The sequence below is a fragment of the Branchiostoma floridae genome, chromosome 1 (assembly GCF_000003815.2).
Source record: "Branchiostoma floridae strain S238N-H82 chromosome 1, Bfl_VNyyK, whole genome shotgun sequence".
NCBI lineage: Eukaryota > Metazoa > Chordata > Leptocardii > Amphioxiformes > Branchiostomatidae > Branchiostoma > Branchiostoma floridae.
Window position 1 is genome coordinate 10,863,260 of NC_049979.1, and position 16,124 is coordinate 10,879,383.

At 41.1% G+C, this 16,124-nt stretch overlaps 2 protein-coding genes across 5 annotated transcripts in view; one reads left to right on the forward strand and one right to left on the reverse strand.

Moving 5' to 3' along the window:
• Positions 1-2,250, forward strand: part of LOC118425755 (protein stum-like) — a 7,013-nt gene extending 4,763 nt beyond the window's left edge. For both annotated transcript variants that reach the window (XM_035835230.1, XM_035836032.1), the window contains exons 3-4: positions 14-217; positions 1,997-2,250. In XM_035835230.1, the coding sequence (XP_035691123.1) occupies positions 14-217; positions 1,997-2,136 (344 nt within the window). In that variant the 3' untranslated portion in view covers positions 2,137-2,250. The remainder of the gene's footprint in view (positions 1-13; positions 218-1,996) is intronic.
• Positions 2,251-3,324: 1,074 nt separating this feature from the next.
• LOC118429467 (heterogeneous nuclear ribonucleoprotein L-like) overlaps positions 3,325-16,124 on the reverse strand; it is a 38,345-nt gene continuing 25,545 nt past the window's right edge. For 2 of the 3 annotated variants that reach the window (XM_035839965.1, XM_035839956.1), the window contains 7 exons: positions 13,404-13,502; positions 12,736-12,767; positions 9,515-9,588; positions 8,759-8,819; positions 8,101-8,139; positions 6,372-6,467; positions 3,325-4,712 (listed from right to left, as the gene is read on the reverse strand). In XM_035839965.1, coding sequence (XP_035695858.1) covers positions 4,654-4,712; positions 6,372-6,467; positions 8,101-8,139; positions 8,759-8,819; positions 9,515-9,588; positions 12,736-12,767; positions 13,404-13,502 — 460 coding nt within the window. In that variant the 3' untranslated portion in view covers positions 3,325-4,653. The remainder of the gene's footprint in view (positions 4,713-6,371; positions 6,468-8,100; positions 8,140-8,758; positions 8,820-9,514; positions 9,589-12,735; positions 12,768-13,403; positions 13,503-16,124) is intronic. The other variant, XM_035839973.1, reaches the window with a different exon arrangement.

Consider the following 16,124-nt stretch of genomic DNA (forward strand, 5'->3'; position numbering starts at 1 on the left):
GTACCCGCTGAAGGCACGTTACTGTCCGGGTTCTCCCTGCTGTGTAAGTGGGGAGTCAGGGACCCGAACGCCGGGCCGAACCAGAAGGACGAGGACCTGGGGCACGCCCTGTACCTGAACGTGGTGGTGGCGCTGTCCCAGATGATCACCATCACCTTCATGCTGGTCGGCTACTTCTGGAGCGTCGCTTGGGGAGCGCAGATGGTCAGGATGGCCAGTGAGTTTCCAAGGGTCACATGTCTGTAGATCATGGCTTGAGCATTCACCTAAGGCTGCAGAATTCATAGTGAAGAAAAATATCTTACCTGCATACGTCGATGTAGGTTAGACATCCAGGTGATAAGATACGCCAAAAAGTAGTTACTCAAGCAACTGGATATAGTTTTGGAAACGGTCAGACGTTTCAACTGACGAAAACTACTGGATAGTAGTTGAAACGTCTGACCAAAACCATATCCAGTTGCTTGACTTGAGTAACTACTTTTGGGCGTATCCTGCAATTTCTAACATTGGATTTACCCAAATTTTCGACGACAGGCGATGTCATAAAAACGATGGACTCATTCCTTGGCCAAGACTGGCGTCGTACAGTTTAAACGTTCCAAAGTCCATTCAAAAGTGCATTTAAAGAATCTTCTTCATAATGTTATTAACGATTGGCCATTTATAAGAACCCGGTAGCTAACGTTGTATGGAAACTTTGCGTAGTTGGGGAAAAAGATAAGGTCGGCTCTGCAACATGCAGAGGCTATCTACTAGAACTAAATTCTATATACCCGAACGTGCATTACGCTTACTTAAAACCCCTTGTTATTACAACAGTTACTGTTCCTGATAAACTGCTATTCTGATGTTGGTCGCACGAAGACGCTTTTGATGCGTTACTGATGAGTTGACATCTGAGTTCATTTGGCTTGGTATTGTTTTTCATGTTAGCGTGCGTAGCCTGGGCATGTCACATGATGTTGAACGAATGGCTACTAACGCACTGTCGTCGGCATAGCCTTGTGGAAAAAAAAACCCCTCTGCATACTTCCTCCAGTGGAGTCACTTAATCTTACATCTTCTCGACGTAATCTTCGAGCAGATGTAAGGCTCAATGATTTGATTCATCCGATTCGGGTTACAATTGCTATAGCCTCCGTCGCGAAGGTCGCTACCGGGCACTGACAAAGAGTACGACCAAGAGACATGAACTCTCCTTTGTTCCTAGAGCAATAAAATTGCTCTATCAAGATGGCGGCTCTGTGGCGATAGATCACTAGTACTGCGTCTGTACAGAATATATTCTTGTAAATACTACGGACGTTATTGTTTGCTGATAGTTATGCCCACTTATCTCTCCGCCACTGCTATATGTAAGCCAGTGTAGGTCTTTTTAACAAAATGTGATTATGTATGTTTGTGGATTGTAAATAACAAGGATTTTATGGAATGTAATTTCTCGGCGCATTTCATGTGGCATGTATAATTGCCATGTCGAGGACCAATAAAGCTGAATCTGAAATTTCCAACATCTTTCATCTTTGCGCACAAACTCAATTGCTTGTGTTTTTTCCGTGAAAAACTAGCTGGTCTGTGTTTCTGGATTGACTGTGATTGTGAGTAGCTCTTTAGGTGGACTCTCGCTGCACTTGGGGCACCGGTGCGGCACTGTGGGGTTCGTAGATGACACAGCGAATGTCAGAGATAAGCAACAAATTTTCTTCCGCATTTTGATGTCTTCTTAGTCATACTTTTACGTATTACACAATATTTAGATGATTAAAAATCCGAAGAACAAAATAGTGCAGCAGTAAATGAACCCCGCCGTGCCACACAGGTGCCCCAAGTGCAGTGAGAGTCCATCTTTAGGTGGACGAAGGTCAAGGACGATTTTGAACCTTCTAACGTTAGTAGCTTTCCTTGGTTTTACAGAAGAACCTCCTGTTGTTATATCTTCGGGTCTGGACATGCTATTATGTTTCACTGATGTCTACACATCGTTCCCTTGCAGTTGAACTGCGCCGCTGGAAGAAAGGGCAGCCCCAGTTTAAGGGCCAGGTGATGCCCCAGGATGATGATGAAGGTGCCCCAAAGACCCAGGCCAGCACCAAGGGCAGGCAGAGTTCGCAGGGCGCCGCCGCCATTCCCTGACCACACTGTACAAGGCGGCAGTTTATGTACGTTCTAAAAATATCGCAAAGAATTATAAATTCAAGATGCAGAAATTTAGAAAAAAACAAAACAACAACAAAAAACAGCAACGAGCTGCTTCCTGGACAATGGGAAGGGGGGGGGGGTGTACGTTTTTCTACTTTTTAATATTCCATGTGCATTAAGATTGTTGCGTGGTACTGTATCATAATGTGTACAAATGTAAATATAAGCAGATGGATATTTGGAACATGACAGAAAAGTAGTCAACTCTAACTAGAACCAAAGTTAAGTCATTGGAAATGAAAATCTTTGGATCAGTGAGGAAGGCACATACATGTATACATATGACATGAAAACGTATTAAGTTTGCTATCCTGTGGAAGTCAAAAGGCACTAGTACTAGGTGACTCTTACCTTAAGGCAATTCTATATGAGCAACTAACCTGCAAGCAGACCTTTGTGATTGTATCTTGGTCACGATTTTGCCCCAAAGATCTGCTTGGAGATAAGGCCATGTTAATTTCATAATGGATGGCATCCTCTGGGAACCCAAAACTGATGAGACATGAAAAAAAAAATTGGTAATAGAATCTTCATTTTTTTTTCACATCTTCTTTGACCTTGGAAGTGAGTTGACATTTTTTTTGCAATATACAGCATATTTGCTTATTCTGCAGCTACTTTGTACCATTTACAGTATGGCTGAAAACTTTTTATTTTGGAAACAAAACTTGATGCACGCACAAAAGTCATCCATTTTATCAAATCATTATGGCCTAAGGCCACACCAATTTAATTTCTTGGTTCACGGATTTTTTTCATAAAAAATATGGAGCGAGAGGGCGAAATAAAAATTGTAAAATGGTTGGGGTAAAGGTAACGACTAATCCAAAACATAAAGAAAAAAAGTTTTCAGCTTGAAAAAAGTACAAAAACACTATTATTGTACAGTAACAGCACCTGTACCCACACTTTAAGGAGCTTATAATATAAAGGCCAATTTGCTACACCAGAAAGTTGGTGAATGGCTTCATTAATGGTGAAAATTTGCTGAGTGGTAATTTTTAGTTTTATTTTTTTTCCAAAAAATAGGAGCGAGCGAATCCGTGAACGAAGAAATTAAATTGGTGTGGCCTAAGGCAGCAAGCAGGATAGACAGACACACACAAAAAAATACAACAGCGATCAGAATAAGAGAAAGTTTATTGTTACAAATTGTGAACAGTGAAGACACTCTAAATCCAATGTTATTGTTAACATACAGTAATAACATTGTGAGGTCCAGTCATTACGTAAATATCATCTTTAATTCCCTGGTTATAGCATGTCGGTAGGGTATAGTAGACTTGTGTCGACTTGAGTTAGGATACATACAATTTGTTACACAGCAACGTATAAACTGCTCTCAACAGAATCAATGCTGCATCTGCCATGTAATTTGGTAATACAAAAATAGAGTACAACATTCAAAAAAGAACACTGAAACAAACAAAAATTTGCAAAACTGGTGTCTACTTGTTTCTATAGCCTCAAATATCAACTTAAACAATCCAAAACTCATAACACAAAACAAAACAAAGCAAATACCTCTATTTATCTATATGTACTAGTCATTTCTTGCTGCAACTTACAGTGACTATCATTCTTTGACAAATGTACACAGTAACACAAAAAATAAATACACGTAGGATTACAGCATACAGCACAAGCAAACCAAGGGTGGTGACAACACAAAAAGTACCAAGAATACTGAGTGTTGGGAGGTTACATCTTATTACAGAACCATGTTGTACTATACAGTCCAGCACAAGTGCTAGCTAACTACCCAACATGATCACTTTTTCTTTCTGTGACAACACAGTAATGCTGATATTAGTCGAGACTGGGAAATGGTGCTCTGACTTCTCATGCTAAATACAACTTCCAGTATCAAACGTCGTAAGAAACTCATACCGTAAAAATCACCATGGCATGGTACCAAAGTTGCGGTTAGTACATTGCCTACTCTGTCTGGATCAATAAAAAAATTCATGGCTTTCTTTTGAAATCTTGATTCCTCCTGCAAGACAGTGAATGTAAGGAACCACCCGTATGTTAAAAAAGAATGGCACTGTTCTGGTCAGACTGACTACTGTGTTGGGTGCTACCACTGGTGGTACAACAAAAACCTCCCTACTACTTCACAACAGGCAACTATTGCTACATTGTTTGGACATCTCAGAGCACATGAAAATCAGACACTGGGTCTAATGCTAAAAGGTAGTACGGAAACATCAACATGATAAAGCTGAGAGAGTGGACTTGCCCAAACAGAACCAACCAATACATGACCATACACTGTAGAGATGGTGCATACACTGGGCTCCACCCTCTCGCATACAACTGAACACCGTCGCTTAGTTTAACCCTTAGTTTAACCCTCAGTACACCGGCAGGTAGTTTATATGATGCTTCATCCATCTACATAAATGTTGAGTGGAACAGTCCCCGGGGTGGTGGGCAGTGGTGTGTCCCTCACACAGCGTGGATGGCCGCAGAGAAACAAAGCTTTAGGGTGAAGGGGTACCGGCCCTCTGAAACACACAGGGGAAATAAAATCATGAGCGTTATCTTCGCATTCTCATCTCTTTCACTTGTGGTTCCTGATGGAAACTCATCTTAAATAACTGCTCTCTTTTAAGTATGTACATGTGCAGTAGAAGCCAGTTAATTAATTGCACAACAGATTACTGCACACTTTTGATAATTCTAACAGCATTTGCAGTGTTTTCAAACAAGTATCAGCCCAGAGAAGATATATTTTACATGTTCATGTACTTGGTACATCCAAACATGTCTCAGGAACAGAAATAATAGGTACACAGATCAAGGGCACATTGTTTTCTGATGTCATCACAGCTGTGCGACTGCCAAGTATTACTTCTGCACAACTGATTCGTTTAAAGACTCTTTGTTGACATATACAACACACATTAAGGTTATGGATTCAACCTCTTTTTTAACCTATACAATGTAGATACAACAAGATAATGTAGCTGCGGGCATTCATCCAAGATAAGGAAACCTGTGTTAGTTATTTGTTTCTGCAATGCTGACCCTTCTGACATTGGATAGATATATATGTGGCCTTGCATACACAAAAGAAGGGCAAGCTATAGGTTAACTGTCATTATGGTCAGACTCTCTGGGCAGGTTCATTGACCTAAAAATGTGCTAAGCTGATAGAAGATATCATCATAGACATGACACAAGATTTCAAGAAAATTTCATAGCAAATTTCACAACACACAAAAGAGGCGTTTACTGCGAGCTATTCTTGAGCTGAAATATCCATGACCTTTACTCTCTCAGACAAGAGCCTTCCCTGGAGTCAAAACAACTCGCAACAGACAGGATAAACCCGGTGAGTGCGTGGGTTTTGTTCATCATCAACACTGAATCTTGTGTTAGACATCTGTTAACACCATCCCCAGTCTTAAGGTATTGACTTGGGCCTGACATACAGCATGCTAGTAACACCTCCTTTTGGAGTGCCTTAAAGCAAGACCAAACATACTTAAATGTGGAGAGGTTGGACGCCCGAGGCATACCACAGGCTTACACCTGAAGCTCTGCAATACACAGGGGCTCCCAGCTTTTAGTCCCCAACTGAAAGGACTAATGCATCACCATGCTCAAGCATGTTTCAAGCCTCTGCCCTTTAGGTTCATGGAATTTGATTGATGTGTAGATTTAGTCTAAATCTAAATAAATTGGCGGGCACATCTGCTGCTTTGCCGTTTGAACACACCAGCCTGGATGGTGGCAATTGGCTATATCACACGGAATGACATATCACATCTCCAACTGCCCTGCCTGTACTTTCTTGGGCTGGCCATCTGACTATGTTTACACAAGACCACCATCCGTCGGAAGTTAACTGGTTGCTATATGTAGAAGCTTGAGTTAGTCAGGCTACCCTGTCTGTACTTACATGGCTGGCCATCTGACTGTGGTTACATAAGACAATCGTGTCTAACAGCCCTGCCTTACCCTGAGGCTGTGTGACAAAATCTCTTGCTGTCGGGGCCTGACCAGTGGTCATTTGATATTTGTACTTACATGGGCTGGCCAACTGACTCTATTTTACATATGACCATCATCTCTAACTGCGCCCTGCCTTACCCTGAGGCCGTGCTACACAGTCACTTTCCATGGGGAGCTTAACAGGTAGTCAGGCTGTCTGTACTTACTTGGGCTGGCCATCTGACTGTGGTTACATATGACCAGCGCCTCCAGGGCATCGCTCTGCTTGTCCCACTCCAGCAGTCCGGAGGAGCTTCTCTCCGCTGAGAACACAACAGCACAGAGAAGGGCAAGGTTACTGGGGTTGTATGTTTTATGTCTTCACAATGCTGGGAGTACCAGGGCACAGGTTTCTCCTGAATCACTTCCAATAGAGCAGCTTACACTTACATGGACCACAAAAACTGCTTGCCTCACGGGGTGTGGTAACTCATTTCTGACAACATTGAACACACTCAAACTACGGACTTTGACTTTGAACAGTTCAAATTTTAACAGAAACGATTTTTTACCACCTACGACGAAAACAGTTTTTGTTGTGTGTTGGGAGTCCTCTATTACTGTTGGAAATAGAAATTCCACATGTATGAACTCAATGAAGATATATGTATACAATGTACATGTATATCTCCAAGTATCATATCTCTGATTATTCTACTGTTGGTTTTAACTCCAAAAATTCCTCTCTGACATGCAATTAAATGCATTTACCTATACAAATGTGTATTATCATACACATGAAGTTTTCGCCTTCATAAAAAAGATGGAAGTGGATCAGGAGAATCTCCATTGAACTGCCCTCGTATGTAATATGGTAAGTGAAAGAGAGACTGACTACCATCAAATAAATTTTGTTTTTCTAACTAAAGAAAGCCGTTACATACATGTAGTACAATGTATATATAAACCACCCAAATTGTCTAACCTTGACAACCATCACTTTCAGTTTAACAATATTAGCAATGCAAGACAGAAGGGAAAATATGAAATGTTCAAATAGTAAGCATGATGTTGAAGGAGTTATCTAATATAACAAGAATAGAGATTCACATTCAAAGTGATGAGTACTTTTAAACGACAGTGTTAAGCATTAATTAGTTAATGAATGTGTTATTGTTGCTGTTTTACATGTTCCATGTATAGGAATTTATCATTAGTCTTCACTGGACCTACAGGGTTGGCTGAATAAAGAAATACAGTATAGAATTGGCTAGAGTATTGAGCCTCATTACTCCTCTGACCAATTACAAACTAAAGTGTACTTCTTCTTCCAGTCAAGCTAGTGGTCTGGTAGAGACTAATGAGAAAGAGGAAGGCTCTTGGTTTTCAATTTTGAGGAAATATTACACAGGAAGTTTTAACTGAAATCAAGCTTCCTTTTCTAGCGGTCCATCCCAAAAAGGAGACCGGGGTGTTCCTTTTACAAAATATGCAAGTCAGAGACTAGATGAAAATTTAGTATTTGTACAGCTGTACATACAAGTATGGTTTCCAACAGTTTGCCAAAGGGTCATCCACGAGCTTAACATTTTCCAAAATACTCATTGTTTGGAAGTCCATGTTACTTGGTAATTTTCGTTGTTCAATCTGTCATTCTGATCTAACTGTTGGAAAATACATTTGCATGAATTTCATCTCATGAACTTCAGATATTTGAGACACTCAGAGGAAACTGGTCCTGGAGACAGCTGTGATCTACACCACAAGTCCTTGTAGCAGTATTGAAGGATTTTGAGAGGTCCTGTGTATATATAAAAACAGTGATAGGAAAGACCAATGATAGATGTTGCGAAAGCATGTTGGTTGGATGTTTTGGTTGTTGGTTGGTGATGTCATGCAGGGTCAGAGTGTGTTTTTGAGTGATCGTTTAACGACCATGCGTGGTTTTTCTCTGACCTGGTCTGGGTCTCTCGCAACCAGCATTGAATGGCATTCCTCAAAGAATGGAAAACATAAGTATTATGAACAGGGGCCTTTGTCCCTTCATAGAAATTAACAGGGCTACTTCTGATCATTTCCAGGTCAAACCAGCAACAAAACCACAGAGAAAATGAAAGTATGCAGAGATAATGTACTCCCTTTCTGTCCAAGATAGAATCATATCTATACCAAAAATGTAATGCAGAATCTATTTATGATGTCTTATGGTTTGGATAAGAACAGCCGTCAAACATTGTTATTGAAACACTGGTATCGAAATGCTGAAACAGCAACAGTGATGACCATATTGTAAAACATGATCTAATAGACATGCGCATGTTAGTGCATAATTTGTACTTCAGGTTTACGAGAGGGAAGGGTATATACAGCCTGGTATCCAAACATGTAACATACATGTATACTAGCTGCTAAGTCTCTTCATCCTCTCACACTTTTGACGAAGAGGCTCAGTGGCTGTAACAGGATTGGATACCAGGCTTTTTCTAGCAGAGGACACACGAAAAAGTCGAATAGGGATTACATCATCTCTATCTAAGTTCATTTCTCCTTCACACCCACCAACACAAACGGCACACAAAATGGAAACAACGATGTGCAAGCCCATTTAACTTACTTCTTGACTGGAACATCTTTATAGCAGTTGGGGGAGGCACTCCTGCATCACTAAATGTTAGCTGAAAATAGAAGGAAAATTGAGTTTTGTTGAGAGTGAAAAAAAAGGCACATACATATCAAATCAAAATAAGATTACAGTGATTACATCTCATTCCCACTTCCTAAAAAGAGATACATTGTGTTGTAACATCATTGGTCGCTTTAAATACTATTTTGCTTAAGGTCAAAAACAGATCATATAATTCTCTGCATGTTCACAACAGACATTGGCTAGCGCTAACCGCAAGTTGTACACATTGTGAGGACCCTTAGGAACCGTCTCTGGTGGCACCATTGGAAAATTCTGATTTACTACTGCCCCAGCTGAACCAGATGCTGTCCCCAACCATAACCTCAACTTTAGTCTTGACCTACATGTACACCCATTCTCTGGGTCACACGGGGCCATGACCAGGGCATCAAAAACAATATTGATGTCACAACTTCATTTGTTTGTTGCTGATACCAAAGACATGCGCTTGTAATTGGGGCCAAGAGCAAGTTGCCCCCCAGACACTGTATGGGTCCTTACTTAGGAACAAACTCTGGCGAGGCAGAAAATTCTGATTAAATACTGGCCACCCCAAACTAGTCTTCAGCCCCAACTTGCTGACCTACATACCACTGGGGCTTCAAAAATAATACAATGTCACGACTTCTTGACTGTTTTCTGCTGTACCTACTGGTGACTGATGTGGACCCAGACCAGACGTACCTGTCTCAGAGACTCCTCTGTAGCGTCGGGAGGGGCGTTGAAGAAGTGTAGCACTTTTGATGGCTGTTGGATACGTGCATGTGGGGTTAAGGAACATACATGTTCTACTGCGCTGCAATAACAAACATGAAACATGGGCCACAAATCACACTGCACAGTACTACAGATGGTAACTACATGTCTGCCTGAGTATGTGTGTCCAACACAAACACAACATGGCTGAAGGTTTGGAGGCCACCCCCCTGTGGAACCTGGTAACCAGCAGAATCCTGGGGCCTGTCTGTGGTGTTTGTGGGCAAAATTAATCATAACCCCAGCAAAATTCCCTGCAGTCTGGTTATTAGCCAAAGAGCGCAACCCTGCCAAAGCAGGGACAAGCCTACCATTGGACTTGTTACAAGACAACCCCTGTGACCCCCCCAAAAAAAAGACTAAAAGAGGAGGGCAAGCGAACAGTTACAATACAAGGCAACAATCTCTGTTTCCTCTGTGTCTTTAGTTCTGGATAGGGCCATGATTTTGGCTGTAGGCTGATTTGGAAGAAATTTGCTTCACGTGTTCTCAACCGTGTCCATGGAGATGTTACCAACCACAAAGACAAACACATCAAAGGCTTGGGGCCAAACCTGACCTGTGTCAAATTTCTGGGCTTGGGAATGACCTCTTCATCAGTGTGTTAGCCCTCCAACCATATTTCTGCCAGCGGAAAATGTCAACATTCCTGTGAACTGAAAGGTGGGGCCTCTGGAGACTGGCGGAGGGCTGCTGGTCAGGTCAGGTTTGATGCTGCAATCTTCCCAATTTGTCACAGCTCCCAGCTGCCACCTGCTGACCCAATACTGGGCCTTACCTGCTGCACAGGGGCAGTCCTGTCAGCTCCAATAACATACACTGCTTATCACTCTTTATAATCTGCATGGAACTTCTCCCCTGGGACAAACTAACTGGAACCACCATGCAAACTCAGCTTCTTGCCAGATGGCTTTAGTTCTGCCTCTGTGTGTATCATATTTTTCACAGCTTACTGAATATAAGAACGAAGAGTAAGGGAAACAGTAATGGAAAGACTTGTCATCTCAAACAAGAAGTGTGAGACAAAAAGGTTTTCTCCTGATAAATGCATGATGAATGGACTAAATGGGTGGACAAAAACCACATTCATCAATGTCAGACATGTCTGTTCATCTACTATGTGAAGTTCCAGTTGTGAGCCAAGATGTCTTTCCTTCTAGTACACACAATGGATGGATTAAAGGGGTGATTTATCAAAGACAAGTTGGGAAGACAGGGATGTATTGTAACTGTAAAATGTTGAAATTTGCCTGTATGCCCTGTCTTCTAATGTGTTAAATATGGGACCCCACATACTCCTGATTTTGCTAGGTTGCAAATTTTAAGCACAAGTAATTGCAGATACATGTGAACTATGCCAGTTATCTAGGACTATTCCTGCAGTTCCCTGGCATTCCAACTGATCCTGTTTCACAGAAATGTTGTCTGTATCCACAGTCATGCACTATCATCTTCAGTTCCAACATTCCTGTAACCTAGAGGACCACCTGGGGACTGGAACTATGTAGGTCACCAAAAATTCAGAACCAAAAACCTAACCTTATTGGCAAAAATAAACATCATTTGGGGAGGAAAAAAATGACATCCTGAAGTTGATGTTGTCTATTGTAGATACTTCACTAGCAGCTTGCAGCTTCCTTGAACATGTGTGTCATAACAGTATTTAAAGGGGCCAAAGGGACTATCATGTATATACATGTACAAGTGTTCATTTCCTGACTAGGTCAAACTCTTCTTATCCCCTGGGCCAACAACAAAGCTTGAGCCTTACATGAAAACCACATTACTATACTATTAATCTCAGCAACAGAAATCACAAGACTTTTTACATATCACACTGGGCTATTACAAATGAATTTAAGAAAAAAAATGCAATACTGTCAACAGTGTAAGTTAGTAAATAGTGCATGGGATTATAAACAAATGGGGGTATTTCTACAAAGATAATATCAGTAGCATTGCTGGAATTCTGCCCTAGGCATGTTAATAAGTTCCTGTGTGGCACCAGAGGTATCACTGTTAATCAATGTTGGAGATGCCAGCTATGTACCACTGGACATTTGGGTGGACATTTCCAGCTATTCCATGCTGCACACACAACACAGATAGCAGTAGCCTGGACTGTTTCCAGGGCCTACATAGGTCAGCTCCTCAGCTCTTGGGCCAACATGCAGAGAAGCAGATTCTAACAAGCTCTCACCCCCTTTCATTTGTTCTCTCATGATCTAAGTAACTAGGCTGGCTGTAGTGAATTGTCCTTGGGGACACGTTGGCTGGGGAGCTAAGAAGCTGGCCTGTGTGGACTTGGAAACAGTCTGGCAACCAGGCTTGGTCAACAGCAATCTCAGCCCAGGTGGGAATCCATCTCCACAAATGGGCCATGGTGACTCATATCACCCTATTCCTGGTGGCCTCAGAAAAAATCAATTTCTGGGGAGCAGCCAGTAATGGCGTTTTGATGTCAACTTGGAGACATTGAAATCTGTCTTTCTAGTGGATTTATCTGATTTGTGGGTCTATAAAGACGAAATTTTCTTGCTAACGATGCAGTGTTCTGATTGAAGCTTGTTGATGACATAAGGGTTTGATTGAATCTTGTTGATGATGGACAAAAATAATGGCCATTCTGTCATCTTGACAGACAGAGATGGCATGTCAAATATGACAAAAGGTTAAAATTAGAAAATTAGATCAAATCACGCCAAGAGGTGAGCCATGGGTTTGCCAAGAAAACTGAACAACATAAGGCTGGGCAAAACCAGCAGCATGGGTGGAGATGTCACACTAATGTCTGCTGTGGTACAACCCTTCCCCAAGGCTACCTGACAGAGAGAAGACTTTACACACAAAAGGTGAAGGCTGGCTGACTCCAGGCAGAGGCCTGCTTAATCCGACTTGACAATACCACATTTTCAGAACAGACAATGCAAGTACAGCTAGCAAAGACTTGTGTTGACTAGGGGTTGCTGTGGGAGGATTAAAGAAAAGGGACAGCAAAAAAGATGATTAGTATAAAAAAGTGTACAGGGAAAATGACCACTCTCTATGCCTCTCCGGCAGCACCCATAAATTTTACCCTGCAGCTTTTCTGCATAAGCTGTTTTCTAATCATGATAGAATAATAAAAGCATATGTCTTTGAAAGGATATGATTTTTTGCAGCTGCTTCTGGAGTTGAGAACCTGCAACAAGAACACAAAATGTAGATATGAAACAAACAAAGATATTTACTACAATTAACACATGTTTACATTGTACAAGGTGACATCAAGTCTAACCTGCTGACGTCAAGAGTTGTATCATAACACGCACATGTTCATACCTGAATGAGTACACCCTTTATCTTACACTTAACTGCAACTACTGACATTGAAATACTAGTATCAAGAAATCATCCACACAATTTAAGGAAGATGATAATAGTTTTGGGTGGTTGGTAGGTTATAGAATGTAGCAAATGACACTTTTTGACGTAACCGAATCATTCTTTTTCTCGTTAGAATTTAGCAACCAGTCTGCAGAATAAGTCACATTTGAATTCTGTTATGATATGTCAAAAGATACAAATACCAGTTATAATCCTAACAAAAGAATAAGCCCTCATCTCAGCAGGATCGATGGAAAGGTTAAACTATTTGCCAAAAATAACTATTTGCTGTCAGAAATTCTGAAGACGATTGGTCTGATCAAAAGCTGCCAATCTTTGTGCTAAAAAAGTGTAACCTTTTCCATTTGTAGTATACCAACACAGATGGCCTTTAAATAATACTTATGAGGAACTACTGTAAAGAAAGGGACATGAAGACATGACCACCCACCTGTTATTCTTGGAGTTGGTGAAGTCTGTATAGGAGGACGTTCCATCCTCCAGGAGGAAAGGCTGACCCTTCTCATCAATAAACTTCTGCCTGGAGTAGCTACGGAGAAAAGGAAACAACACAATGTATTCTCAATCTTAATCTTATACTTTTTTTTATATTATACATTGAATATGCATGTACAAGATTGCACTGAACAAAACTGAGGAATAGCAATTTTGGCAATCTTGGAGAATCCATAACATAGTTCTATTAAAAATACTGCATATAAAACAGAGACTCCCTGTTTTTTGCAATTTTCTGGTATTTTAAACACCTGATGATAAGATAAGATTAGTTGTTAGATTCTCGCAATAGTACTTAATTCAACTCCCATGTATACACAAATTGCCATACATTGTACATGTTACAATTGTCGCGCAATAAAGTTCTTCTTCTTCTTCAAAGTTGATTGATTGTCAGTTGTGCCGTGGTTGATTGAAAAAAAGAAAACTCAGAAGAGAGTTGATGTTGGGACCAATACATTTGTAATACACCTTTACATTAGGTTCAGACAAGCATTCTGATTCCACATTAAAACAGTGTGTGCACTATCAGCATACTTAGTCCATTCTAATAATGAACACAATGCATGTCCTGCCTGGCTCTGGACCCAAGCCTTTGTAGGATCAAGCATGAATCCATAAATGCTGCAGGATCAACAACCTTACAATCCCAGCTTACATACATGAGACAGCTCAAGCCAAGGGTAGGAGGATTTCTGTACATTGTTATCAGGGATGACTGCAGGGCTACATGTATCTGCAGTTTTAGATATTTTTGTGTGCCCGTTCATTGTTTGGAAGGCCACATTACAGCTTTTCATTGCTGAATCCGTCCTTTAAGCTTAGGAAAATACATTTTCATGACCTTCTATGTCCCAACAAGCAGGGGATGGGCTCTCTCACAACAATTGGGGTTTCTGACCTGAAGCCACAAAGCAAAGTTTGACCTCAGGGTCAAGACAATCATGCCCCCTTTGTGGACTATAAGCAATTAGCTTTTCCTGACAAACATCTTTAATGAAAAAAGGCTTTCTCACACAGGAAGAGACCTTGGGTGCACAGTAGTGGTTGAAACCCTGCATTCTTCCAAGCTGACATCTGACAACATGGCTTGACAAATGACTGTTATTAAACAGGTATTTAACTAGAAGAACTTTATGACCTATAGCGACCCACTATTGTTGGGGACAGTGTCCAAGGTAAGTGTCAAGCAAGCATTTAAGTCCGTGCACTGAGTAAAATCCATTTTTCCTTTCTATGGGAGGTACAACAAAGCTAACCACAAATGGGACAAATAGATTATGATTAATTGACACAAATAAGTTACTGTTAAGACTTGGGGTTCCATGACTGAGGCAACTGTGCAACTAATTGAGGATGCCAATTGCCTGCAGTATGCTGTAAATAAATGTCTTTCAGTTTCGAAGTAGGGAGAAAATGGAGTGTTTGAGGTGGTTTTTAGTTTGTGTTTGAAACCAATGGGGTGGGCGGTGTTCAGGAAGAAGACAGAACAAGCTCTTCCATGGTAGTTTTATGTTTGCAGAGGTCTGACACCATATGCCACTGCTTTGTAAAAGTGCATGTCTTACGGATAAGGATAAACTCTGCCTTCTGATATCACATTCAGAAGGCCTTCCAAGTGAATAAATGCCACCGTCTGGGTTTTCAGGGTCAACTTTCCACCCCTCTAATTGTGATAACAACATTTTCTTCAGATCGTGCTGGGTGTGGCATTATTTGTGTGCATTTGCTGACATTTTCTCTCTCCCGTGACCCATAACAAACTGGTGAACAGTATAATTCAAACAGGGGAGGTCAAAAGTTGTCACTTGTCATTCATTTTTAATCTACTACAGTTTACAACAAAACAAGGCTTGCCACTCGGAACTCAGTACTTTAAAACAAATATCCTTGGAAGACCTTGTCGTAATCAGACATGTTGCTTGTGATGCCAGGATTTGCATTTTAATGTCTTGCAAAATGATCTTGGTCCTGTTGTTTAGACATTTGCATGTAGCAACAAACAAACTATTCCTGTACTGTAGAAAATACCTTAGGAACATACAGTCATTTCTTTACAACAGTTGTTGCCACATTTTCTCCAAACCTGTCCCTGCCCCTGCCAGGGGCTGTTAACACGATTATGGTTTGGTGCCATTGCATGGAATAAATATGTCAAGGACTGGCACTTTCAAATGTGCTTCAAATTGGCTAGATACTAGTAGCTCATAACTATCATCATTCACTGGTTTCTGCATCTGCAGTCAGGGAAATGCATTCAGTCCTTTTTTATTGTCTTTCACCAGGTTTTGCATTTTGTAGTCTTCCTTAGCTCTCAGAGTCTCACTGAGTTTCTTTTTTGCTGAAGGAGGACCTCGTTCTCTATGCATTTTTTTGTCTGCTTTCTGCATGCTGAGGAGATTTACATGCCTCGTATCTGCTGGAGCCTAATTCTGACAATTCCAGAGATTTTATCCACTGAACATTCCCAATTGTTGCCTACGCTGCAACTTGGGGGTGCAAGTTGGGGTGGGTGAGGGTGGGGGCTTGGTTAGAGGTAAAGGTCAGGGTCTATTGCAAAATGTGCAATCCCAGAGAGTCATTACACACTACATCAGCAGTTTAAGGCATGGGTTACTTCCAATGGGGGCTGATGGTATCATAAATCATCATTCTT